General features: G+C 46.7%; 1 protein-coding gene across 4 annotated transcripts in view; it reads left to right on the top strand.

Annotated features, from left to right (window-relative positions):
* The first annotated feature begins 463 nt into the window (after window positions 1-463).
* myo1b (myosin IB) overlaps window positions 464-27,950 on the top strand; it is an 86,992-nt gene continuing 59,505 nt past the window's right edge. For 3 of the 4 annotated variants that reach the window (XM_056288844.1, XM_056288845.1, XM_056288846.1), the window contains exons 1-3: window positions 464-679; window positions 11,231-11,376; window positions 16,134-16,249. In XM_056288844.1, coding sequence (XP_056144819.1) covers window positions 11,251-11,376; window positions 16,134-16,249 — 242 coding nt within the window. In that variant the 5' untranslated portion in view covers window positions 464-679; window positions 11,231-11,250. Of the gene's footprint in view, window positions 680-11,230; window positions 11,377-16,133; window positions 16,250-27,950 lie in introns of those variants that run through there. The other variant, XM_056288847.1, reaches the window with a different exon arrangement.

A 27,950-nucleotide genomic window follows, 5' to 3' on the forward strand; every position in this document is an offset into this window, starting at 1 on the left:
CAGATGATATAGCTGATTTTTTTCCCTTACGTGTTAATGCAGACAAAATACCACCAAAAGCATTTTCAGTTTTACCCCCCCCCCCATTTTCAGTTTTAACCCCCTCCCACCCTCTCCAACTAAAGAGGCAACAAAGTTTCGGCCCCTTGTGAAGCTGCTTCAGGGATCAGATTGGCTCATCGTAATCTATATTTATTTACTAGCGGTACACGGCGTAAAACCCACCCGCAGCCAGCGATGGCTTGGCACCGATTTCGTCGTTGCTATCTGCAAACATGACGCAGGAGGGAGGTGTTGTGCTGTCAGGTGGGTGAGTTTGCAGCATCAGTGCATATGTTCGCCTCCCTCCCCTCCCCTCCCCTCCCCTCCCCTCCCCTCCCCCCCATCCCCCTCCCTGACTGGCAGGAGGTGATTAGGGGACCAGACGCCTCTTCTTCAGCCACTCCCTGCGCTTGTGGAACCAACTCCCAGCCCGGAGCCAGTTACTCCATGCAAGGTCCAGAGAGGCGGATGGTAGGCACGTCCAGACTCACCCAGCACAGACTAAAGTGAAAGTATCAAGCGGGGAAGGGGTTCAAGAGTCTCTAAACCCGAAAAAAAGAAGCACCCCCCCCCCTGGGATTTCTACATTGTTTGTAGAGAGGATTATTACGAGGGGAACAACGCTTATAACAAAGAGGCAAGTACTCTATCCTAACATTTTGGAGGTATATTTTTTTTCCAAGTAATTGAAAAAAGTTCTCGTCTGTTGTGGATTGCTCCTTTACTTTGTCGTGCGTGACCCCCCCCCCCCCGCAAGACTCAAACTTTCGGACGCATGCACGGCGCTTTCCCACCCAACTCCATTCATTCGTCTTCACTTTGTGCAAAGAGAGAGAGAGAGGGGAGGGGGTGGTGGTGTTGGGGACTTTTTGTCCCAGAAATGAAAATGCTTCTAGGATGTAGAAAGTTGGACCCGGGTCTGCGTGTAGAATCGCTTTCAGCCACGTGAAACACGACCTGTGATTGTTGATTGCCAACATCTGTGCGCCGTGATTTGGAGCCGGACGCCGAACAGTGTGTGTCGATCCGCGCTGCGTGGGTCTGAAAGGGAGTCACGTTGGTGCCGTTTAACCCGGGGAGAAGACATTATTCACCCTCGGGGGGCGAGAAGAGTATGAACCGTTTTCAGGCGTCGGCTTTAATTGATTTGTTTTCTGACTACTTTCTTGGAAGTTGCGCAAAAACAAAGAAATGTCGTTCCAGTGGTTCGTCTCGTCTGTGATGAGCTCCAGTAACGCGTTACACGGAATGTAACGCGTTACTTCCACAAGCTGTCTTAAGATGTCTTAACGCGCCTTACCGGAATAAATACCCCACATCTGCACCATTAATGCATCCTTTTGTTAGTTCCTGAATTAAACTTTACTGCCTGGAGTCTGATTTTATGTTTTGTTCAGTCAGGCACCCGATTTTAACTCGGGATTGGTAAAAGGAGAAGGAGACGTACGTGGTAAATATGTGAACAAGATTTAAATAAGGCTTGCATTTATTTTAAACCAAGCGATTCCAGGTCTTTCATGACTTGAGTCTATTGGCTGGTCCTTGTGTATTTGACCCCGACTTGTTGCCATGCAGTGACTCTGTCCTCTATTAAAAACCACTCCTCTCCCCAATATGTTGAACTGCTGACGATGCTGACACTCTGGATCACGACTGAACTTGAAACGGGCACCAGGAAATATATCAGAACTCCGTCTGGAGACGTTTTTGAAACTGTGCTCTGAGTTTGACAAATTAGGCTTGGCTCCATTTTGAACAGTAGAGTAGATCCAAACACTGCCATCGAGTCTGAACTCCCATTGGACAGGCTGGATCCTGTTATTGTGTGTGTGTACTTCCACTTGCAGTCTGTGACTTCAGATCATATGTAATACGTACTATCTCCATTATGTAAAGTAGCCTATCTGCTAGTGGGGGGGGTGTCTCATTATGCTGATCAAACAATGATGGCAGCTGACTGGATGCTGCAGCAGGGCCAAGGTGCCATATAGGAAGATAGTGACAGTTGACTGAAGGGAGATTTGTTGTAAACCGAACAAGCTTTTTTTCTCAGTGTATATCAGCAATTTAGAAATGGGAGTCTCCAGTGGCCTTTTTTTTTCTTCCCTTTTTTAAGCTCTGCACCAGTTTGAGTTTCCCTGATTACAGCAGTCAGGCCGAGAGTCTAATGTCCTGGTGCTGTTGAGCAAAGAAAGACCTCGGCCGATGCCATGGTGATAATAGATGGTGTTTGCACATGTCTGCCCTAAGCTTAATGTAGTGGGGGGTGTGTTACTTGTGTTTACCATGTGTGAGCCAATAGAGATGGACAGGTGCACACACGTGCAGCTCATTGAAAGCAATCAGGGCCCTCTAAAGCGGTGCTGAATTGATCGGTGAGGGTCAATTGTGCTCGTGATTGTGGCCTTGCAGTAATCTGGTGTGTTTTGTATTTAGTTGTGTGCCCCCTTCATTACTCGAGAGTTGGAATCATAAAGATGACACGGACTACCTAAAAAGATTTACAGGATTTAATGGGAGCCTAGAACGACCGGGATTTTCTTCCTACCTAAAACGACCATTGGCGGTCAAAATGACGGCCGGTTTTTAAACTCTATATTCTGTCAAGATAAATGCCCAATTGGGATGTTAATGCATGCCATATGTTAGTATGTCTGTTGACTATGTTCAGTAAAGTGAACATTTTCAGTATCTCACCGGTTGTCCACCCATTGGCTTTGTTGTAACCCGATGACTTTTTCTTGCTGGGGAGCTGGAGTATTAATACTTTTGATGCAGCTCAGGGCGACTGTTTTCTCTGTTCAGCCGGTTGAAACCAAGCCTAACGTGGACGGTCCCAAATTTCCAGTCTTGTAGGACAGTTGAGCATCTTCATACAGAGTGCAACGGCCACCGGGAATACCTTTCTAACAGTGTTGCCCTCTCGCTTTACCACAACATGAGCTCCACCCGGTGCTGCACATGGAGGCTGGAGGCCCATGCAGACACCAGTTCTTTCTGCAGTTGCTTGGCACATGTGTGTGTGTGTGTGTGTGTGTGTGTGTGTGTGTGTGGAACCAGTCTTGGCCCCTCTTTGACCTGTTACCGGACATTTGCCCAATTTCACAAAATACATTATTTCATTTTAGATGTTTACTCCGCTGTCCTGAGGAGTAAACATCTAAAAAATTCATCTATTTTGTGGCAAATGTCCCATGATGGGTCAACGAGAGGCCAAGACTGGTTCTACACACATTTTTACTCTGCTGTCCCGAGCAGGCACGGGCACAAGTCCATGAATACTGGGATGCCAGCCAGCGCTGTACCTGCGTCCTGTCCGTGGGGTTAGTGGTTGTGCCAGAAGCGCATCCGCCGTAAAATTTTGCCAAATCACTAGGCGGATTGACAAGACCACACCGGATCGGCCGAGGCTCCATACCGGATCGGTCAAGGCCTGGGTTAACAACTGTAGCGTGATCCTCCCTCGCGTTACGTCCCCCTGGCGAAACTCCTCACCGTCAGGTGAAAAGAAGCGGCTGGTGGACTCCACATGTATCTGAGGAGGTATGTGGTAGTCTGCAGCCCCCTCCCCAGATCAGCAGAAGGGGTGGAGCAGTGACCGGGGCGGCTCGGAAAAGTGAGGTAATTGGCCGGATACAATTAGGGAGAAAAAGGGGGGGGTTTAGACCCCTTAACTTTTACCACGGTAACGACTACATGGATTGACAGATTCGCCAGTGTAATTCACACTCTCAGAAAGAGGCTGCAGTCTGGAGCCCTGGTACAGCGTGGATCGGTAACGGCAGTCCAATATCCGATGAGGGAATTATGTCAGTATTGGCACCCGATACTGGCGTTGGACTGCTCCCAACTCTCGCAATGTTCAGATAAGCTATGGCATTATGCTGCCCCACCCTCATTGAAGAACCAACCCCATGTGTGCCATTTTAAAGACACCCACAAAAACACACTGCACCACCCTCCAACACTGACACATGGCATGATGGCTGCGTGGACTTGTATGGACGTCTCCATAACCTAGTCCTCCTATCCGCGTCTGAACCCGGAGATCATCAGCTGACACTTTATATCGAAGTGTGACGAGTTGCATGTTGGGTGAAGTGACATGGGTGGATTCCTTGTTAACCGATTGGCCTGCAGATGAGTTTGCCGTCCTAGAGAAACATGGAACGCTGTTGGGTATAAGAATTTGGCAAGATTGCAGCTCTGGACATGCTTATGGCTCGCCTGGCCTCTACTCACCCTGCTCAGGACCACTGAGATGTGATTTGGATTGTGTACAATCCATGTCTCAAGCCTTTCAAAACTCTTCTTCTTTAGCCTTCCCTTCTTCTCTTCTTCATCGACACCAGGCAAATCATCTACTGCTCTTTAACCCCCCCCCCCCGGTCGACCTGTGTTAAAAGCTACCATTCATCATGTTTTGGAGTTTGTGTATAGCTCCTGAAAAGGTTTACACTTTGTGTGTTTTGTTGATCATTGGAGAGATGGCGTCATCCGAGAGCTGCTGTTATTAGTGGTCTACATTACAGTAAGGACGGGGAGCCTTTTACTGTTTACTTGCTACTCCTTTTTCTTGGCAGGGCCTCCCACTGTTTTTTTTTTTTTATATATACACATTTTTTTGGGTAGCTACTGAGGCTGATGAAAACGCACTTGGCACTCCTCTTCCTCACCTTACTAGAGCTGCCCTGTTGCTTTTGTTTTGTTTTTTTTGTACCCCACTCTTGCAGCCGTCCCTGTCGCTGCTCCCCCCCCCCCCCCCTCTGCCGATCCGGGGAAGGCTGCAGACTACCACATGCCTCCTCTGATACATGCGGGGTCGCCAGCCGCTTCTTTTCACCTGACAGTGAGGAGTTTCACCAGGGGGACGTAGTGTGTCGGAGGATCACACTATCCCCCCCCCCAGTTCCCCCTCCCCCCCAAACAGGCGTCCCCGACCGACCAGGGGAGGCTCTAGTGCAGCGACCAGGACACATACCCACATCCGGCTTCCCACCCGCAGACGCGGCCAATTGTGTCTGTAGGGGCACCCGACCCAGCCGGAGGTAACATGGGGATTCGAACCAGCGATCCCCGTGTTGGTAGGCAACGGAATAGACCGCCTGGACGCCCCCTGCACTGCTGCCTCTTGTCCTCCCAACAGCTTTGAAGACGGCTCATCATCAGTTATTCCCGCTGGTGATGGAGTCTGTCGTCCCAGTTGGGATTTAGCCCATATGGCAAATAATGGCTGTTGGAACCTTAACACCTAGTGCATATTAACATTTAACATCTATAACGTGTTAGTTGACATGCTTCGTCACTATTTTTCATGGGGGGGTGGGGGGTTAAGAGCATGTTTCTCCTAAGGCTCCTATGGAGGCGAGTTCACAACATTCATGTTGATGCTGGAATGGCTGCTGTGCTTGGACTAGAGCTGTAAGGAAGGGACAGTTGGCTTTGAGGCGGCCAAGGGCAGACTTCCATAACCGGTTGTTCTCAGGAACTGTAAATCCTGACATCACTGAATCCTACCAGCTGACTTTCTCTGTGTGCTGACTGAGTGCCCCTTCGTTCTGTAGTCCTCGTTTTGTCTGTGGGCAGATCTATGGCCTCCTAAACGTCCGGGTCCTTTGCACATGTCCACGCTTGCCATAATGGCAAATAATGACACCTTATTCTCCGTAACAGGGGAAGAACCTTTTCAAAATGTTTTTGTAATGAGGGGAGTTTATAGAGAAAGGCCATGTTTAGAGGGTTCCTCCTGTGTGACAGGCCGGTGGCCTGGAATTAGGAGCGTCTGTATTGCCCCAAAAATATCTAATGCATCTGTCTATTTCACAAACCCCAAAATGGATCTTGGAGTGGGCGGTGTTAGCGTTTGCCCTCACTTCGGCTGACACACCCCACTGTATTGCACCCCCCCACCCCGCCGTCGCTCTAATGCTTAGCTGAGAAATCCTACAACCCCTGCACACTAGCCACATGTCTGGGGGGGGGGGTCAGCTCTTTCATCACATCAGTGAACTGCAGCCTACCAATAATAATATCAAGCAGTCAGCAGGAAAGGGCAACTTCCCACATCCCTCACGATGAATTACCCCTCTGTTGAGCTGCTGCAAGTTTTTTTTTTTTATAAGTCAATCTACATTTTGTCTCGGACTTGGCCCATTCTTCCTCTGTGTCGGTCAGCGGCCCAGCCTACGGTGGGTTCTCTAGTCCAGTAAAACCGCGTCCCGGCCTGTTCTTTTGGCAAAGCCCCACGCTGGGCCGCTGACCCTTTTGGGAAGAGCCTTAATCTCCGTGATTGCCAACAGGCTGTGATGTTGTGACTTGGCTGGCTGCGGCAGGGCCGTATCCATCTCTGGGGGATTTACACTCTATTACGCCACATAATGGGGTCTAATATAATTTGTTTGCCCAGAGAGACGGCACAGTGTTCTCACACGGCCGCTTCCGAGGTAGAATGGACGCTTTTCTTATCTTGCAGCAGCCCGAACAATATGCGTTTCTGCCCACACGGACCTCGTGTCGTTTTAGATTGTGCTGCTTCATAACTGTTTATTATGCATATGCTGACCCGTTTTAACCTCCTTTGTGAAATTATACTACCCTAATAGTGACAGCTGTTTGGTGGGTCCAACTCTACCCGTGTTCACTTTTGTCTTTTCATGCATGTTTGCGCCTGTATAGTCGTTGGGTTTTATGTGACGGACCTTTTTTTTTTTCTCCCCTTGAACCCTTCAGATGGGGGGGGAAAAGCACGCGTGGCCTGGGTCCAGGACCTGTAAATTATATAGCGTTTTCCTGCAGCCCCGGCTGGGGAATCTGGGTCAGTGTCAAACACCGAAGGCAGAGCGTTTCTTAAAATAATATTCTCAACGGCGTGCTCTGTAATCCCAGGTCCGGCCCACCCGTCACCGACATGATTTTAGCACTTGACAGATCCCTGTCATTTCTTCTTGGGGTGGCCGGGCTTAAAAAAGCAAAACAAGCAAACAAGCAGGAATTCAAGATTTTTAAGATGCTTATTTAATTTTGTGACTTGTGTTTGCTGAATGTAAACGTTGTTCCCGTCATGCCCATATAACGTCCAGTTACAAATATTATTCACATCCAAACAAGGGGGTCATGCAGTGCTGTAGTACTCGAGTCCGAGTCTCGTGATTCGACTTGGACTTGAGCACTGATGACTCGGACTCGGACTTGAGCGTTGTCTGCTTTCGGACTGGGACTTGTTAATTGATAAAGACTGTTTTTGTTAGTTTTGTGTAATGGGCCCTAATAATTTGGCATGAGATATTGATAGCTATATTAATACTGTAACATTATTTAATTTCATGCAAGGATAGGCATGTGTGTTCCACCTACGTGCGGATTCACATGCATACTCTCATGCAAATCCTGTTGGAACTTGACTCAGACTCAACCTTGATGACTCGGACTCAGGTAATGGGGACTTGACTCGGACTCGACTCGGACTCTTCTTTGGGGACTCGAGACTCGACTCAGACTCGAGGTTTAGTGACTCGACTACAACACTGGGGTCATGTGACTTCAGCAAGCAGGAAGATGCTTTGTGATGCCTATAGAGACTAAGGTGAAGCTCTACTCGGCTCCATCATTAGAGGGTCTGGGACTGGACTGGGAACGGGGAGGACAACATGTCACCTGGCCATTTGGGATCTAAATGTTTGGTTTTGAAATTACTGAAAATATTAAAAATACGGGTGAGGATTAGCAACAAAGTTAGTTTTTAGCGTCCGGATGGCGTAGCGGTCTATTCCGTTGCCTACCAACACGGGGATCGCTGGTTCGAATCCCCGTGTTACCTCCGGCTTGGTCGGGCGTCCCTACGGATGCAGTTGCAATTGTTTTCGTATCTGTTTAAGTGGGAGAGTACTGCTGGCGTTGTGGGTGGCTGCCGCTTCGCCCTTTCGTAACCCCCCTCCCCTTCCCATCCACCGCTGTGAGTCTGTGCTATGTTTATGTGTCGTCTTGTTTCACCCCGTTTATTGTAAAGCAACTTTGAGTGTTAGAAAAGTGCTATATAAGATTGATTTGTTATTATTAATTGGCTGTGTCTGTGGGTGGGAAGCCGGATGTGGGTGTGTGTCCTGGTCGCTGCGCTAGTGCCTCCTCTGGTCAGTCAGGGCGCCTGCTTGGGGGGGAGGGGAAACTGGGGGGAATAGCGTGATCCTCCCACGCGCTACGTCCCCCTGGGGAAACTCCTCACTGCCAGGTGTAAAGAAGCGGCTGGCGACTCCACGTGTATGGGAGGATGCATGTGGTAGTCTGCAGCCCTCCCCGGATCGGCAGAGGGGGTGGAGCAGCGACCAGGACAGCTGGGAAGAGTGGGGTAGTTGGCCATGTACAGCTGGGGGTGGGGGGTTAGTTTTTAAAATTGGCTCTGATGCGGAAGCGTATCTCTGTTGACCTTTATTCGAACCGGCGGCCGGTATTATTCTAGAAGTACGATCGTTGTTCAGCTTTTTCTGTTTCCTCTCCCCTTCTCATCTCGGGATGAACAGCACGTCTATGCAGATGGCCACTGATCTCTGAAGAGCAGCTGTTCACATCCAGCTGGTAGCTGGTGTTGTGGCGAGAGTTGCAGAGATTTCACAGGTAGCGTTCACAAACGTGTTGTTGTTGAGGTCATGAGAAGAGGTCTACTTTTATTTAATTTAGTTCTGAGGAAGATGCTGTGACAGAAGGCCAGAGGAGAAACGGCTTTCATACAGCCATGTTCCTATCACGCAACCACCAGGGGATGTGTTTTGCTGGCACATGTTCAGGTTTTAAATCAAACTGAAGGGGAAAAAGGCCGTCAAATCTCTCAGTTTGAGTCTGTCTGTAAACATGTGTACCGGATGACTGTTAGCTAGAGGAACCGAATCCTTGGCAAGATACAATTATTGCATTTTCCAACGGGTCCCAATTCTGCTCTAAATTAATTTTAGTTCCTCTCTCGGTAAGTGAGAACAAGGGTCCACCTGCTTTGACGATGCATTAGAGGACCATTGTCTTTATTTTTCCTACTGTGAATTACGTTTTCGTCTTAGTCCACATCTTAACCGCCTTCCTTGTTAGGTTAGTATAATGCAGCCTGTAGACAGCACTGGGATGGATTTTATTGAAAAGTTAAATGGTAGCATACAACCCCTTTTTCTTTTCTTTTCTTTAGAACTATCGGGTGTTAAAGATTTTGTGAATGTCATTTAGTATTTGGGTCAGTTTTTGGCTGTGGAACGTGAATCTCGACTCTTAACCAAGAGCAGACTTGACTTTTTTTTATTGGCCCTTAACATTTTGCCCTGCAGGACAGCCGAAGCCAGGGAGAAGTGAAGTGGTGGTCCAAACAGAGGCGTCCCTTTCTGACAGAACTTGAGTTGTTGCCATGCCGCTGCAGAGGCAAAATTTTGGAATTGGTTTCGAAACTTGACAGCTATCACTTGGAGACAAAGCAGGGATTTTCCTCGGCTGAAATATTGGAGCCTCCGGTGCCTCTTTTCCTTTATACACGAGTCAGCCCCTCATCGCCTTGACATTCCAAGCTCCCCTCGTGGAGATGCTGCTGCTTGACGGGACTACCGGGGTGTAGTAAATCCTTCGCCTAAACTGATTAGCGAGGGGCCGTGGAAAGCAAAACACTCCTCTTTGTCTGCTTTATGGATGGCTGTAGACTGCTCATCTCTGCCTGTGGGCCAGGTTTCGGCTGTTCCTCTAAACTACATCGTAATGTATGTAGGATTAGAGTAGCCACAGTAACCCGTGTCTTTAGACGGTTCTGTGTTTATTCCTCGTGCGCCAGGTGGTTTATGACCTGTGATTCAGAGTAATTTCAGGTAACAGAAATGTCTAGGACCGGTTATTTGGTTGCGAATTTAGCTCCCTTCTGTTAAAGTGGTACATTCAGGTGCCTGTGCTCACCCTTGTAATCTGGAGGTGATAAACGGGAGTAGGTGTGCAGCTAAGATTTTAAAAGCCCCTCATCCATTCCACCCATCTCTTTAGATCACATTACTCACGATATCGGCTGCATGTACTTGCTGCAGTAGGGCCATGTGTGCATTGTCGCAACTCGGAAGTGGCCGCCGTAGACCAGCATTTAGGGCAGTTGTACTTTCTTTTTTCCCATACGTAACACTAAAATGCTCTAGGGGGAAAATCAGAGGTCCACTATGGTCAGGGCTTCATGCTTTGGTGCAGCCTGTGCTATTGTGACCTTATTTCTGTTAACAAAACCATATTCAAAACATCAAATTTATCTTGTACGTGTAAAGTCTTCAATGTTTTACTTGATGATAGCAGCTGTTTTCCTTCAGATCCTAAAGAGAGAGAGAGAGAGAGAGAGAGAGAGAGAGAGAGAGAGAGAGAGAGAGAGAGAGAGAGAGATCTGTACAGTGAGAGGAATGAACAATGGGTGATGAACGCATGGCCTCACCCGGAGGCCCCCAGTACAACAGCTGACATGGGGTTTGTAGTACGGCAAAGCCCTGTATCAAGGCCCTGAATTGTGCCCTAGGCTGCTCTTTTATCTGTGGCCCTATAGCTCCAGGATTAGGGTCCTACACCAGACAGGGCGCAACCCTGGACAGAAAACTGCCACCTCCAGCAGTGTCTTTGTCTAGGCTACATGGACTGTGGCCCAGATCTTTAGCCATTTGCAAATATTACTCTGCCACACAAGCAACTGGAGAGGGGAAACTCTGAGGCTGCTTACAGTTCTCCAGGTTTTAAGAGGCTGTTTGGGGGTGGGAGTTGATTTTTCATGGGCCTTTGGCTGGACCTCCGCCAAGCGAACACACTGAGATGCAAGTTTCAAAGTTCCCCTTTTTTTTTTTTTTTCTTCGATTCTCCAATGGAATCTTTTAGGTCCACAGTGTGCTGGGCTTGAACGACACAGACCAGCCAATCAAACGGTCCTGCTCCTCCCGCAGAGTCAAACCACTGCTGAACAAACATGTCCTCCCCAGAGTTTATTTGTGCTGGCTAAGTTTAGCACTGTTTGTTATTGGCTGATGAGAGGGCTCCTCGGGAGTCTTTGCCATCAGGATTAATAATGGACACAAATACAAAATACTCACTTTAGAGTAACATGTCAAGCATTTCTTTTAACCTAACTGGCTGGAAATCGGTCTCTTTTCTAGGAGTCTAAAGCTCATGTTTTTTTGTTTTTTCTCTCTCTCCCCATGCTTCTCTGCAGGGGGTTCAGCAGCAGCCAAAATGGAGGTGAAGACATCACTTCTAGACAACATGATCGGGGTGGGGGACATGGTTCTCTTAGAGCCCCTGACTGAAGACTCCTTCATTGAGAACCTCAGGAACCGCTTTGACCACAATGAGATCTACGTAAGTAACCCACTATTCAAGGCTGCTGTATGTCCTCCCAGCGGAGAATGTTTTGGTTTCCTACATCTTACTGTCCCTCTCGTCTTCCCCCAAAGGGACATGGGAGCCGTCTTTAGTTAGTAAATGTGCTGATGCTTCTTGTAACTCCATTGTTTTCTCCACTCACTCTCACTCCTTTTAGCTCGGGCCTTCGAAAACAGTGGCGCAAATACAGCAGCCACAGTAACCATTCAATCAATAAATCGCATCAAGAAGGAATGTACATGATGCCTTAAATGAGGCAGAACATCCAGAGCTCAGGGGGCGAGCGAGATGGGCTGTGGCTTGCTGGCTTGCTTTCCTCCCGAAGTGAGGGGCTAATGAACTGAGATCTCTGGATCAGAGCAGTTGCTACGGGCTTTGTGCCTTGGCAGTCGGTAGTTTTCTCTTCCCTGCATGTCGGCTGCTCCAGACATCAACCTAGATGATTACAGCTCTGCTGTAGTTGCTGTTGGCTGATGTGGCCCGTGGAATGATGTCACCGTACGCAGCTCTGATTGGCTCAGCAGTGCACTGATTTTTTTTTCTTCTTTTTCTTCTCTTAAGCCATAGCCACTTCCTGCTGCGGCGGAATAAGAATGCACGGTGTCTTGACTTTTTAGATGCCCTCAATTCTAAGTTGTGCCGTCTGAAAGTACCAGCTCAGTCTCCCCGACTGTGTCTCTCTGACCCATCTGTATTTGAATCCAGTAATTACGCGTTGATGCGGTTCAGACATTTATTATTAATACAAACTAATCCAAGACTTTTCCTGTGAAATTATTATTTTTCACATATGACTACAATGAATGTGCAGTCAGTGGTTTACGGTAGAAACTGTGTACTGTAGAAACCTTTTTTTTTTTTTTTTGTACGTGACAGGAGTATTTGTGTGGCATGAGCTACACTTCTGAGTGCTCACCGGGGGAAACTTAAAAACCAGTACTTATCTACGAAGTGGGTGTGGCGTACATCCTTACATGTAATGAAAATGTGGCATTATGCCCTTGAACCCCTCCTCATCCTAGCAGAGGACACATGGCTTTGTTTTTTCCTTTTTTTTTATCCCCCCCCCCCCCCCCATAGGCACAGAGTGTCAGGTATCGGGTAAACAGATGGACATCTGAGACATTTAGCATTTCCCTTTTTGCTTCAGAGCTACTGTGACTTCATCCTCAGCCTCAGGCAGGGACACCGTTTCTTGTGAATTCACAGATTGTTCGTCCTTCAAAAACAGCCCCTAGCATTAGAGGCTGGATATGGAGATATAGAGAAGTTTTGTGATAAGGTAGCCTGTGTTTTTCCCCTTGCAAAGAGTAATAAATCCACACTGTGACATCATTTCCAGTCTGTAATTTGCCCGTCAGGTTTTGCTAGTTCGCAAATTACAAATTTGCCTCAAGTGTCTAGGTGGGGGGGGGGAATCAAGTCGGAGATCATTTTTCAGTTTCACCGTTAACTGAATTGCGAGTGCTTATACAGTCTTTGAACTAGTCGTGTTCATAAATTGTCCGTCTTTAATGGCTTTCAGGTTTTTGGCTGGACCGGGCCAGCCCTACAAATGCGAATGCTCCTGACAGTGATCATGTTTGACGCGATTGGGCCGCTGGATCAGGTGACCGATAACGTCACTGAAGTTACACAATTGGTCGGCCGAGCGCCGAGATGCATGAGGGAGCGTGGACAGTTAAAGCACCCCACATAACAATGACTCTGACAAAACACTCACTGGCGAATTCACAAAAAGGTTGTGCGACTTTTGCGGCTGCTAAATCTGCACAGATAAGACAAAAGGAAACCGTTGTAATTCTCAAAGCAGCCACGAAGGGTGAACTGCACCCTTAACTGTGCTGCCAAGCATATAGTGTCTCGGTGCTCTGGTGCCATTTGCATGTATTTACATTAGGTAATATGCATACATTTGGTGCAAAATTGCCCCCTTTCCATGCATATGAGCATCATTGCAAAACACCAGCACTAATAGCCACACACAGTTAGTGAAATTTAGCGTCTTCTGAGGGTTGGTGGTAACTGATGCCCAGACTTTCCTGTGATCATGGCAGCAGTGATGGTAGCTAGGCGAAGGAGTCATCATGCCAGGCGTGCTTGTGGGTGGATATTTTGAAGGGAAATATCACGGTGGCGCAGCCGTTAGCACGGTCGCCTCACAGCAAGAAGGTGCTGGGTTCGAGTCCCTAGGGGTAGTCCAACCTTGGGGGTCGTCCCGGGTCGTCCTCTGTGTGGAGTTTGCATGTTCGCCCCGTGTCTGCGTCGGTTTCCTCCGGGTGCTCCGGTTTCCTCCCACAGTCCAAAGACATGTAGGTCAGGTGAATTGGCCGTATTAAATTGTCCTTAGCTGTGTGTGTGCGTGTGGAGGGGCAGCCTGTCCAGGGTGTCTCCCCACCTGCCGCCGGATGACTGCTGGGATAGGCTCCAGCATTCCCGCGACCCTGAGAGCAGGATAAGCGGTTTGGATCACGGGTGGACGGATGAGACGGGTTGATTTAACAGGTTGCCAGGTCTAATAATTCCTGCTATAGTCATTGAACCTGCGTACTGTGTCCTTGGCGCAGAGCCACCATTTATATGTTGCCACATGGATAATTGCAATCAGACACAAAACAAGGGCAAATTGCACTTGGCTGCAAAGTTTTATGGGCGTGCTTGCGTTGTAGTATCTTTTGTGAATGGGACCTTGAGACGGGGCAGATAGGGCAGATAGCAGTTGCAAGTGATGCACAATTCATGGTGCTATCAGCGGCTACAATCAATTCTGTGTGACTTTCCCAGTCAATACAGAGTGAGTCTTAGGAAAAACGAGACACATCCACAGATGGGGGGGGGGGGGATTAGCAGATAATTTACAATTAAGTTCTTCAAACATCCCAAGATATGAGTGGGAAGTATTGTTCTTGCAACTGCATTTATAACTTCTTTTTTTTTTAACTTGTAGCTTAGCCATGTCATGTGACATGCCACTTCAGTACAACTTCAACAACAAATATTAGTGGGACCACCACAGGAAGTTGCAGATGGAACATTTTATAATCCGGGAATTCACATTATAGACACACTATCTCTGTAACAAACGGGCCACAATTCCCAACACTGACGGCACACGGTGCAGCCGTGTACTAGGTTTTGACCTAGTCTTGTTTTTTTGTCTTTCGTACACAATGGCCCCATTCCCATCCAGCATTAATTGCCCATTGTCCAGTTAACTGGAAAGCCTCTGCACCCCCTGCTCCGTTTCGCGGCCCCTTCCACAGGTCATCATTTTTTTACTTTCTGCACCCGCTTGTATCTGATGGAGTCGGCCGCGACCCGTTTATTTACACGCACCTTGTCCGTGTACGTATGCGTGTCCTCGGCATCTCAAAAGGCCTCGCTCTGCCCTCACTGTAACTTTACAACAATAGGCTGTGGGAGGTGGCGGCGGCGTTGCCGTGGAAACGGCCGGGCTTCGCTCCTGTCGAAGTGGGTTATGTAACCGCCATTATCGTTGAGAGTGAAAGGTTCAAATTGATGGCTGAGGAGTGCTATCTGAGCTCCCCGGTGCGGGGGCTGATGTTGCTTACAATGGCCATTCCTGAAAGGACACGTAACCGGCGTCGGCCCGCGGAACGGTGTGACTGCTGTATTGTTTATTTTTCCTGCGGTCTTTTGTTTACAGTTATGAAATATGGGGATTAGGGCAAATATCTTATCCCTTACACATCTGGATGTGTCCTTACTGCATTCAGTCAGGCATGCATGATCTCTCTATCTCTATCTCGCTCTCTCGCACACAACATACTTTGTCAAAGAGACGCTTGTTTGACATGTTGACCTCCGCATGCTAGCTGTTACTTGTGTGTTTCCAGGTCTGAGGATTCCTCAGATTTTGCCGGGTTTTTTTTTTTAATCTATCCAGCTTTACATCCAAGCCAAGCACGCCTGAACAACACATTTGGGAATTTTCAGCTTGGAAGAGAATAAATAGGGCGGCAGAATTGCTCTTACCTTGTTTGTCAGGGTCCAGATGGATGGATGGCTGGATGGATGGATGGGAGGGTACTTGAATTTATACTGTGTATTTTGCTCTCTTAAGTTGAACTTTTATTCTGTTGTGATCAACTTGTATTTTGATGTTTGGAGGGGAACTTTTGATGTACAGGCTGTAGTAATAAATTTCCCGAAGTAGGAAAATAAAGATTTTTTTTTCCTTTGGATTTTCTCCCCAATTGCACTTGGCCAATTACTCCACTATTCCAAGCCGTCCCGGTCGCTGCTCCACCCCCTCTGCCGATCCGGGGAGGGCTGCAGACCTACCACATGCCTCCTCCGATACATGTGGAGTCACCAGCCACTTCTTTTTGCCTGACAGTGAGGAGTTTCACCAGGTGGACGTAGCGGGTGGGAGGATCACGCTATCCCCCCACCCCGAACAGGCGCCCCAACCAACCAGAGGAGGTGCTAGTGCAGCGACCAGGACACATACCCACATCTGGCTTCCTACCCGCAGACACGGCCGATTGTGTCCGTAGGGACGCCTGACCAAGCCGGAGGTAACACGGGGATTCAATCCCCGTGTTGGTAGGCAACGGAACAGACCGCTACACTACCCGGACGCCCAATAAAGAACATCTTTGTCTTCTTGAAAATATTATACAGTGCAAATGACAGTTTCATGCTAACAACCTTTTTGCTTTGCTTTTGCTTTCATACCCCCCCCCCCCACCCCACCCCTCTCCTTCTAGACATACATTGGAAGTGTGGTGATCTCCATCAACCCCTACAGGTCTCTGCCAATCTTCACGCCAGATAAAGTGGAGGAGTATCGCAACAGGAACTTTTATGAGCTCAGTCCACACATGTGAGTCCACAGCTGGAGTTACTCCAAAACCTCTTGTTCTCACCTTTACCCAAGTTTTGTCGGACAACATGGCTTTGGTTTAACTGATTCATGCAAGTGACAATAACGCCTTGTGTTCTTCATATTTATCTGAATGTGACAAACCTTTGCGCAACTCTGACACCAGAGTTGCACGCTGAACTAGAGTTGCACACTAAGAGTTGCCAGTTTGGCTCCAGCTCTCGGGTAAGTTTTGCATGAGCATGTACTTGGGTACTAGATTGCAGTGACTAATTGGAGAGAGACATGGAAAGCCAAGAAGCGGCGCTAGTCTTGAGAGACACACTGGGTCTTGTTGTTTGGACAGACCGCCTGGTGGCATTGAGGGGCCCATTCAGAACCCCATACAGCACCAAGGGGTAAGCCATCTGTCTGCCTAACACTGTTGGTCTGCCAGGCTAAAACAAAGGCCGGTGCTTGTCAATTAGCCTGCTGTCTCTCCAGGCTGCGGCGCAGAGCCTCTCGGGGGTGTTTCAGTGATGACATGCTCCCTGCAGACAAAGGCAGGGGCCCGTGTCTATTTTACAGGCAACTGCACAGGGACAGACACTTTGCACTGTTGCAGTCCTAGTTTGCCTTTTGTGTAATTTTTTTTTCCGCCGATGCTTTTTCTTCCCCCTCATCTTTTGTGCGACGCTGGAACTCGTGTAAAACATGGCACGTTTTGAGCTTGGTCGATGAAAACTACCCGGTTTTGTGTGGCAAAAGCCTGGCGCACAACAGGATAATTGGCTTGATTTGCAGGCCCGATTTGGGCGAACCCAATTTTGAGGCTGCTCAGAACTGTTTCCCCAGATGATGCTATAGTGTGAGGTATTTAAGATTCAATCTGTAGCCTCCCCATCTCCTCGCGAGCCAGCTACTCCGCTATCATCAAATGTGCCAGATATTTACGACTGGAAATCCTGTACTTAGAGGGGAACAGAATTCCACAACAGCCAACGACTCGAGATAACTCTGAAGTGGAAATTTCAGAACTCAAAACGACAAAACAATGACAATTTAATTTTTTCCCCCCAAAACAATGAACACGAAAGCCTGTCAAGTTAACCTCCAGGTTTGTTTTGCTCAGAAGTCATGTTGGATCATGAGTTTCTGTGAGTCTTTTTTTTTTTTTGTTAGCGGCAGTTGGTACCCAAAGTCTTGCATTCCCACCAACTACTGGTTTGAAATAAAACGGCTCTGAATGACTGATAAATTGATGATTTGTGTAATCATGGTGTGATGTGCCGTCTTCGTCAGATCATCCAGTACGTTCTCATTCTGATGACTGAAAGACCAAAAAAAAAGTGTCCTCGTGTGATTGTTTTGTTTTTGTTTTTTTTAGCACCAGTTAGGATGTGAAGCTGATGATGAGTTAATTAAAGGCGAGTTTGTAATATCTGAAGATTTTATCATCATCATCCTCGTGTGTCTGGCGAGGACTGCAGTCCTAAACCATCTTTCTGATTCAGGTTTTAAGGTTTCATAGGATTTGTATGAACCCCTACTGATGTATATATTTTGGCGTCGGTGTTTGGTCCTGCTGAAGTGAACCTGTCCAGGATGCCGTTGGAGCGGCCCGGCTGAGGGGTCCTGTCAGACCGGAGCAGTCAAGCTGGGGGCCGGGGGGGTTCGACTGTGGACAGTCTTGAGATCACGTTGCTTTATCCATCCGCTGCATGATATTGGAATAAAAAAGAAAATTAATCTCTCCCCCTGCCATTTTATTCAATATTTACCAAATGTTCACGGGGCATAAAAAAATGTTTTTAATGGTCGCATGTCCAAACCCAAGAACAAGAACCCTTAGAAAGTTTATCTAGAAACCGTGATTTAGAAATTAGGCTTTAAACGGCTCTTCTTAGCTCATGTCCCCAAGATGAGATTAAATTAGTTTAATCCTGCTCTCCAAGTGCTGTTTAACCAAAGGATATTAAGTGTAGGTTCACCTTAATGTCAGTCAAGTCCAGATTGTTTCAAAACTGATTTATCTTTAAGTGCTTCCATCAAGCCATCTGGACTTAGCTTTGTGTCTTTGCATTGATCGACCAGTTATGTTACACAACCTTAGTAAATATTAGTCCGGGCTGTCATCCTCATGTCCATTTCATTAAGCTAATATGCAGAGAGGAAAAAAAAACATCCTTACTTAATTTACTTTGCCCACTGTGTGCCTTAATGGGGCTGCTTGGACCATAAGGATGCAGTGGGCTTGCTTCTATTGTTGTTGCAAAGTTGTTGGGTTTTTCTTATTATTTAATTTAATTTTTATAAGGTGGCCCCATACTTGCAAAGCAACTGGTGACCACAAGCTCGAATCTTTAATTCATAATGTCATTAGATAGATACTGTAATGATGATTATTATTATTATTATTGTTATTATTATTATTATCATCTGTAGTAGTCCTCCATTAGAAGTATGGCTGGCCCGGTGGAAAGCCGTCTGGCAATGTGCCGATGCACCACCAGCCAAAGCACACTATATATATCAGCTTGTTTTGTTATTTTAAATATGTATTGGCCCAATGTTCAATACACCCAAGGAATTTGACCTTCATATCGATCTTGGTTTTTACCACTTCAACATTCATCACATCCTGTTTTTCAAATCTTCATCCCATCTTTTGGTTACTTCACTATTACCACATCATTTCAGGAGAGCCACTGCTGCAGGTACGATTGTGCAAGTAAATTGCAGAAATAACTGTGACAGAAAGTCGAACGGGTATTCCAGTAAGTAGATAACGTGGAAAAGAGAAATGATGGGAATGTAAAATTGGCATTTCCTCCTCCTCCTCCTCCTTGGAGTTTGGCCTTGTTATATGGCCCTGCTCTTAGTGGAAGATAAACATTATTGTAGCGGAGCCATATCCCTGCATATACAGCCCTGCTGTGCCCCGTGACACAACGCCAGCCTTGTACAGACGAAGTGGGGAGGAATAACCTGATTCATGTATCAAAATCCCCCGAGATGACCGGAGGACATGACAGACGCACCAACGTCATGGCCTGTCAGCTTTCGGTTTGGCATTGTGCCATGTATTTGTGTTTAAGATTTACTAGATGTAATCTTCGTTGTTAGTTTTAGATGGTAAATACACTGCAACATGATTAAACTTTATTGGATTTAATTTACAGTTGGAGTTAACGATCCGTTCTCTGCAGAAATGACGCCGGAGTCCGGATTTTTCTGCACAAGGAAGTTGCATGCTGCTGACGGGCATCGTGTCCAAAGGGCCGGTCGGTGTTAGAGGAGTTAAACCAGTGCTGGACTTTAATTAAAGTAACACCAGGGGATCCGAGAGGTCACCCGCCTTAGGCTGATCCCATTAGACACTGGAACAGTTTGTTGAAATGATCGGCGTGGGGTGAATGGCGGCGGATGAGACTGTACCATCTCGCCAGGGCTTTGGGATCCCTCATGAAGTGTAAATGCTGCCATTGTGCACAGGTCCTGGGCCCAGCTTTTAGTTCAAGCATATATTTATCAAACAAAGTAATCCTCGAGCTTTTAAATTAAGCCTATTTATACTCCGTGTGCAGTTGGTGTGGCCAGGCCCACCGCAGCACTTAAAACGTAATGAAGAGGAACTTATTCTTCAGCCATTTAAAAACACCACATGAATGCAAGACTTCTTGCGAGGGTTGGTTAAAGACCTTTCATGTTGTTTTGGAAGCCGCTCACCAGCTGCCGCAGCCTACCGCTCCAACAGGCCATTGGCTCTTAAAAGCCCATGATGACCAGGGTTGGGGTGGGGGGGGGGGGTTGTATACAGAAAGGTGGCAGAAAGACCACCCCTGCTGACTCTGTCACACGTTTGGCAGAACAGGGCTAGTCATGACCCTGACTGACCCTGTTCTCTGCAGAACAGGGTCCAGAGTCAACCAAAAGGGGTAGCAAGGGCTGACGGGCAGGGTGTTTGTATTTATTTATTTATTTATTTATTGTTATAGAAGGAAGGTCTATGCTATGTTTATTTTGGGAGCAATTTGTACATAACTTGAGCTATCATATATGATTTTCTGTATCAGCCATGCAGGAACTTGACAGTAGTGTGTCCAGTCTGGGTTTGTATATAATGACTTTAGTTTTAAGTTTTTGTCATTTATTTCCGCTTTGTGGCACTGCAAGCGCAATCCAGCATTAACGGTCGCTGGTCTGGAAATAGTTTTTCAAATGACATCGGGCGAAATGACGGACAGCCGAGCTGCATGTTTGAGTTCCCCCTCGACGATTAAGTTAAACCCTGCCTGCGTAATAGCTGTGGTTTATGAGGTTATTGGTCTATTTTATTTATTTATTTTGCAGCGGGGCCTTTTGGGAACAAGAGCATATTAAACTAATTTGCTGCAACAGTAAGATGCCTTTGTAAAACGCATTTACATTTTGCAGGGGTTTGCATGCATTATTTTTTTTAATGAAAGTCAACTTTATTTAAAAAGTACTTGAAACACAACAAATTTGCTGCAAAATGCTTTACAGTGGTTTAAACATGTCGAATGTGCATGCATACCTAAATATATACACACAAAAACATGGGCAGTGGGGGGGGAAAAAAGAAAACGGACATTACAAGTCAAAGAGAAAAGATGTTTTTAGACGTGTCTTGAAGGAATCGACAGAGTCGGCTGATCCGATGTCGGGAGGAAGGCGGTCGGCCCCAAAGCTTCAGGGCGGCTAGAGGAAAGGTTTGTGCACCCTTATTTAAATACATAGGGTAGTGTTTGGTAATGTTTGGCTTTTTTTTTTTTTTTTTTTTTGGTTCCGATTTAATTTATCAGATCCCGTTTTGACGGGATTATCGTTCTGATTATCATCATTTTTGAAGAAGAGAAAAAAGTTTGAAAATCAGTGGCCCTCATGGGTGCAAGCTGAATCTGGGGTGTTTTGATAAACTGATAAAAAGGATCAGATTCTTCTGGGTAGCGTAGCGGTCTATTCCATTGCCTGCCAACACGGGGATCGCCAGTTCGAATCCCCGTGTTACCTCCGGCTTGGTCTGGTGTCCCTACAGACACAATTGGCTGTGTCTGTGGGTGGGAAGCCAGATGTGGGTATGTGTCCTGGTTGCTGCATTGGTCCTCTGGTCAGTTAAGCTATGTTCCTCTGGTCAGTTGGGGTGCCTGTTGGGGGGGGGGGGAACTGGGGGGGGGGTAGCATGATCCTCCCATGCACTACGTCCCCCTGGCGAAACTTCTCACTGTCAGGTGAAAAGAAGCAGCTGGCAACTCCACATGTATCGGAGGAGGCATGTGGTAGTCTGCAGCCCTCCCCGGATCGGCAGAAGGGATGGAGCAGCGACCGGGACGGCTTGGAGGAGTGGGGTAATTGGCCGGATAAAATTGGAGAGAAAAGAGGGGGAAAATTAGGGGGATAAAAAAGGATCTTATTCAAGATACTTCTTCTTCTTAACTCGCCAATCTCCCCCCCTTTCTCCTCCTCCTCGTCCAGTAAAAGCTGGACTTCACAACGGAATTAATTTTTGTTCATTTCGTGGCCTGTTTGGAGACCACACCGAGACATTTGACATGAGGCTTGACGTATGTCAACAGCTGACTCGTTGGTCATATATCTGAAGTTTGGGTGACCACATATAATCATCTCGTTTAATGTATATTCTAGTATAGCTCAACCCTCTGAAACTCCTTTGCTCTCTCTAAGACTGTCCAGACGTCCGTGCGTTACGTAGCAGTACATGTGAGACAAAAATTGAACCATAAAAATAGACATGGTGGTTAGGTCTCTTCTGGCTTTAATTTATCCTCCATGCTGCGTTGGTTTTCCTGGCTAAAAGTTGGGGTTTGTGAGGTGCAAATGTCATAAACTTGAGCTTTACTGAAATCTAACATACCTACCAACAAAATCTAACCATGGTGTAGGCTGCAGTTTGATTTAGCAGGAAAAAGGCACAGATGTTTGCAGATAATCCATCATGTAAGAGTGCTGGAATAAGAATGATTGTCACATTTTGCAATGTTTGAAGATTGTGCTGTATTTTCTGTAAATGGGTAAGCAGTTGTGGTTTTGTTGGCTTCATCAGAACGCAAACTCCAGCACGCACTGGGGCGGTTTGTAGCTGAGTGTGAAATGGCCGGGACGAGAGTCAGCACCTCCAAGTCTGAGGCCTTGGTTCTCTACTGGAAAATGATGGATTGCTCCCTCCAGGTTCAGGATGAGTTGCTGCCTCAAGTGAAGGAATTCAAGTATCTCGGGGTCTTGTTCACGGGTGAGGGTAGGATGGAGCGGGAGAATGACAGGAGGATTGGTGCAGCATCAGCAGTAATTCGGACCCTGTACCCGGGCCGTTGTGGTGAAGAGGGACCTGAGCCGGAAGGCAAAGCTCTCAATGTACCAGTCAATCTTTGTTCCACTCCTCACCTATGGTCATGAGCTTTGGGTAGTGACCGAAAGGGTGAGGTCGCAGATACAAGCAGCTGAAATGAGTTTCCTCAGTAGGGTGCCTGGGCTCAGCCTTAGAGATAGGGTGAGGAGCTCGGACATCCGGAGGGAGCTCAGAGTAGAGCCGCTGCACCTTTGCAACAAAGGGGGCCGGTGAGGTGGTTCGGGCATCTGATTAGGATGCCTCCTGGACACCTTCCCTCCTTCGGAGGTTTTCCAGGCATGTCCAACTGGGAGGAGACCCCGGGGTAGACTCAGAACTCACTGGAGGGACTAAGTGTCCAATCTGGGCTGGGAATGCCTTGGCATCCCCCAGGATTAGCTGAAGGGTGTTGCTGCCGGGGAGGGGGGCATCTGGAACGCCCTACTTGGCTTGCCGCCACGGCGACCTGACCCCGGAGAAGCAGCTGATGATGACATGAGATGGGTAAGCAGTAGTTGTGTTGTAGTCGCAGATGGTAGGTTTTTGTGCCCTGTGGGAGATGTGTTGGCCCAGTGTGTGGAGGACTAAGAGGATGCTTTACAGTTGCCGCACCAGAAACCTGAAAGATAGCTGAGATGGGTGAGGTCCCAAGGCTGCTGCGTGGTGCGCCACTCGGTTTCTTTCTTGATACTACATGGTCATTTCCAAGAACTGACCCTAACCCTTTTTGCTGCACAATTTCGGAGTGGGCAATAAATATTTCAGTGCTCACTGTGCTTTATACATGAAGTATGTGTGCAAATAAACCTTTGAATCTTGGATTGGGCTTTCGCTCTGTTAGACCCTATTAGAACACACAGACACATATCTCATCGCAAATAAAAACTTTATGTTCTTTTAAGCTCAGCTGGGGGAGAAAAATCTGTCTCGTTATGATTAGGCATCAGTGATTATAAATGGCATTTACTTGAGTTTATCTGGTTTGATTGAAACTATACTGATCAGCTGCCCACATCGCATGTAGGCCTGTTTGTGCATTTCTGTATCCCTTATCTGAAATTGCTAACACTGTTGATTTTGTAAGGCAAGGCGAATAGGCTATCTATATGCAAAACGGGTAAGATTGTGTGGCCTGAAGTTACTGGTGAAATAATGAGGGGATTAGGTGCTGGTCTTTATCATACACAGTAACTCTTAAATGTTTAATGTTGTGGCCTCCTCACTGGCTCTGTGCGTGTGTGGGAGGGGTGCGGATTCGTGTCTGGTGTGGGTGTTCCAGGTTTGCCGTGTCACGACTACGCTGAACAGAGAGCCGGAGTGTGTATCTGTCCTACCGGCTGATTTCCTATCCATCTATTTGGCGGTGGACTAATGCCTTACAGATAAGGATGGAGAGATGATCCATCCATCTGTACCAGAGTGACCGTCTATTGATTCATCCCGTCATATTTGGTGACAGGCTCCATGCCCATATGAAGCGTCTCCGTATAAAATTTGAATGTGTCCCCCCCCCGATGCACTCCTTGGCCTTGGAGAGATGAGCGAATCAGTGTCCCTCTCCATGTGTATGGACTATGGAGGGACGGTCCTCTCCATGTCTCCAAGGTAGGATCATGTTTCCTCAGTGGGTAATAAGTCATTGAAACCTCTTTTGTGTGCTCCAAAAGCAGCCCACCCACCCCACTCCTCTCAGCAGTTGGTACCTAGTGGCACTACAGTATCGGCCATGGGAGACCCTAGATGGCTAATGGAGCTGAGAGGCCCACTTGAATGTGTCGGGGCTTTTAGCGGTCTTAGCTATGGCAATGTCAATCTCACTACTCATGAGACTTGGAGGAGCAAGGTTCATTTTGTGTAATTTTGACATAGGAGTATTGGCGTCTTTTTGGTGGCACCGGTGACGGCGTTGCAGCCGAACTTTTAATGTAGGGCTGCATGACCATCTTGCACAAAAGCTGTTTCAACCCCAACGCAATTGATGTTGTTCTTTTACGTGTGTGTGTGTGTGTGGGGGGGGGGGTCTGGTTGTTTGTTGATTGTAAACACTTCAAAATTTATCTTTATTTCAAGACTTCCAATGCCTAGCATTAGTCACCACAACAAATGTGCGTGAGTCAACAGCATCTACCATGTGTACTTGGATTATCGATTTTTGGTGACTAGACGGTTGTTGTTTTTTTTCCATTTAACCATTAATTTGACAAAATAATCTTCTACACTTGGTCTTTTTCATCCAATAGCAATCTACAATGGTATTGCAGAAGTTATTGTGACTAAATGATATCGCACACTATCGTACCGTACATCAAGACGGCGCGTTACGTGCCACTTGGTTGAGGACACATTTAAAAGGAATCAGAAGTACCTGGAAGTGATTCCATCAGGCGGGTTTCCAAGGGAAGGTCTGGTGCTTTCCATGTCAAAATACACTAATTAGAACCAGAGGTCGTATGTGAGAGTCTGCCGATTGGAGGGAGTGCCTGCCCGACCTGCGTTGCACTGGGAAGTAGTCCCATCCATTGTGTGCGTGCGTATCTGTGTGAAAGAAAGGAATGGAAGAAGAGAAAACCGATCGATGGGCTTGGTGTAACTACATGAGCATAGACTGGATTTTTCCTGACCTCACTGGAACAGGAAGACGGTCTCGGAGCAGGCCTAACGAAACCTTATCGTGTTGGATTATATCCCTCTTCCCTCTCTCAGAGGGTTGTAGATGAGTTCATTTGTGTGCATGGGTGGATGCTACAAGTGCGTTTTCTTCAATAGTGCCGTTCATCCTGGTCTCATTGGCGGATATCTCGCACATCTGCGGAGTGTATTTATCGTGAGAAGGGTGTGTCGGATGTCTGGCACCACTGTCACTGTGCAATTCCCGCCATCGCTGTAGCCATCCATGTGTGACACTGCTACCTTGTGTATATGTGGTGCAAAAAATACTTTCTTCTAAATGTCCATTTGTGCCGGGATGCGTTTCATTTTTATATGGAGGCCTTATTTGCACGGGCAATCGACAATGGATAGCGTGGACTTTCGACTCCTTTATTGCACTCTGGCCTCGCAGTTTGCATGTGTTGTTGGTTTGAACAGTGCGCACAAAAGGCAATGAGGAAAAAGAAGCCCATTTTTTACAGTGCATATGGACAACGGCGATAAGATAGTAAATAAAGCTCTTTATTGAGGTCGTCATTAGAACTTGTCCAGTAGAATAACTAGACTTTGACCTGGTGGCAGCATTTATTGGTTACTGTATGGTTTCCTACGGACCTGTTTCCTACAAATTCCTTGAAGCGTCTAATTTAAATTAGTTTTTGTTTTTGTCCAGAATCCTCAGAGCAGTAAACTCTCTTTAGAAAATGTTTTCTCATGAAGAGCTGCGTGTTTGGTTTCTCTCATGAGGTCCGCCTGGACACGTAATGTGTTTTGATGAGCGACCCGTACCTCTGTACTTTTTATACAGAATACCTGTGGGTCCGCAATCCCCTTTATTTTTTTGGTATTACATAAGCCAACTTGTTTTTATTCAGAGCAGCCCACATGGCTATATTTACAGAAGTGCGCAGAACCTGGCTGCATGTGGGTAGTTTTAAGTGGGCTCTCGTGGAAATGGCTTTTTTGACTTGGGTGGGCTGAGCGTGTCTCCTCCAGCATCTGTGTTGGTGTGATGGAGAGCTTGTTGAACGTGGAGAGGTGTTGGGGGAGAAAGGTGACAAGAGCTGCGTTGGTTTGAGCATGTGCATCTTCTCCTCATGTTTTGCCTTTTATTAGCCTGGAATGGAAAAAAAAAGCAAGGGCATGAAAGTAGTGCATGTAATGCACATGGCTAAATAATTTCTGATTCTGAATCAAGTAGATGCCCCTGTATAGGCAGCAACCACTTGAAATCGCCAGGTTCCTCCTTGGATACACACAGGACTCGAGCCTGTGTGTATACCAAATTTGTTATTAAATGTGCAATGGACTCCTTTAGAGCCTTTTTAAAAGTTGGTTTCTGAAATCACTTGGTTCCTGGAAAGTTATTGATAGAAAATGTAGTATGTGTACATTACATACTGCTACTCTGTGCTTATGGTTGAACGATACTGACTACATTTGGCCGTGCTCTCCATCATGTAGTGTTTTTGCAGTGATGTGGGTGGGTTCATCGGTTTTTCTATTGTTGCAATTGCCGAGAATCCAGGATAAGTGTTTCCATTCAGTGTCGGAACATAGCTTCATGTTATGTACATAGATTACATAACCTCATGTGTGAAGTGCAGGTAAATGGCGGCAAATTGATAAGAGATTTCAGCTTGGTTAATTATTCTCCTGGTGTGAAACCTTTAGCCTCCTCTCCAGTCCTCAAGACCATGCGGTGCTGCTGGTTTGCTACTTTATCAGGAACTCCATTATCTCCACCTGTTGCGTCGGATCTAAATACGAATTAGGTGGTTGAAATACCCGACAGAATAGAAACGCAGCAGGTACTGACTATTCCTGAGGACTGAGAACAAATACTTTAACCCATGGTATCGGTGTGATACATGGATAAATCCATAAAGAGAAGAGCTTATTGTGATGTGGGAAAGAGAAATGAAGAGGAAATCCTGCACAGGAGTAGAAAACATAAAAACAAAATCGGACAATAGAACCGAGTAGTGCTATGCTTGTGCAGGTGTCCCTGCAACAGCTTCCGTCTTAGTTGGCTGAGGCCGAGTCCATTGTTGCAGAAGATGTTGTGTAACCGGATGGCAGTCCTGTTAGTGAGTTCTTGAGGTGCTCCTTTATAAACCCAAGGTACTGTACCGTAGTAGCAGATGTTCTCAGAGTAGGTGAGAGGCTTTGTCTTATGCCCGGATCAGACAAACACATATTCAGCCTGATTTTAACACGATTTTGTCACCGGCGACAGATTTCCAGCATCGGGCCCGATTATGAACGACGAACGGGCGCCTTTACACCATGCAGTGTGACATAATCGAAGAACAGCGATGCGGCATCTTCGACACCCCGACGAAAAGTCTAGCATGCCAGAATCTTTTGTGTTATCTTTTTTTTTTAACAAAACTTTATTTAAATCCAGTTCAAAACATTACAAAGAGAACATCATATATATATATATATACATACATACACACACACATGCATACATACATATACTACATAAACCAATTATAAACAATAGAGAACAATACAGCAGGGGACATGAAGAAAAAAAAATTAAATGTATGTTCAAAACATCGTATATTTTCAAAGTTTGAAGGTCACAACAAACTTTTTTTTTAGCTAAGTGTAACACATTCTTATATAATTCAAATTTCTACAAGTGAAAATGGAAAAAGGCAGATAATCAATTAAATATGCAAAGTAAACAAGTAT

Source organism: Lampris incognitus, chromosome 11 (assembly GCF_029633865.1).
Source record: "Lampris incognitus isolate fLamInc1 chromosome 11, fLamInc1.hap2, whole genome shotgun sequence".
Taxonomy (NCBI): domain Eukaryota; kingdom Metazoa; phylum Chordata; class Actinopteri; order Lampriformes; family Lampridae; genus Lampris; species Lampris incognitus.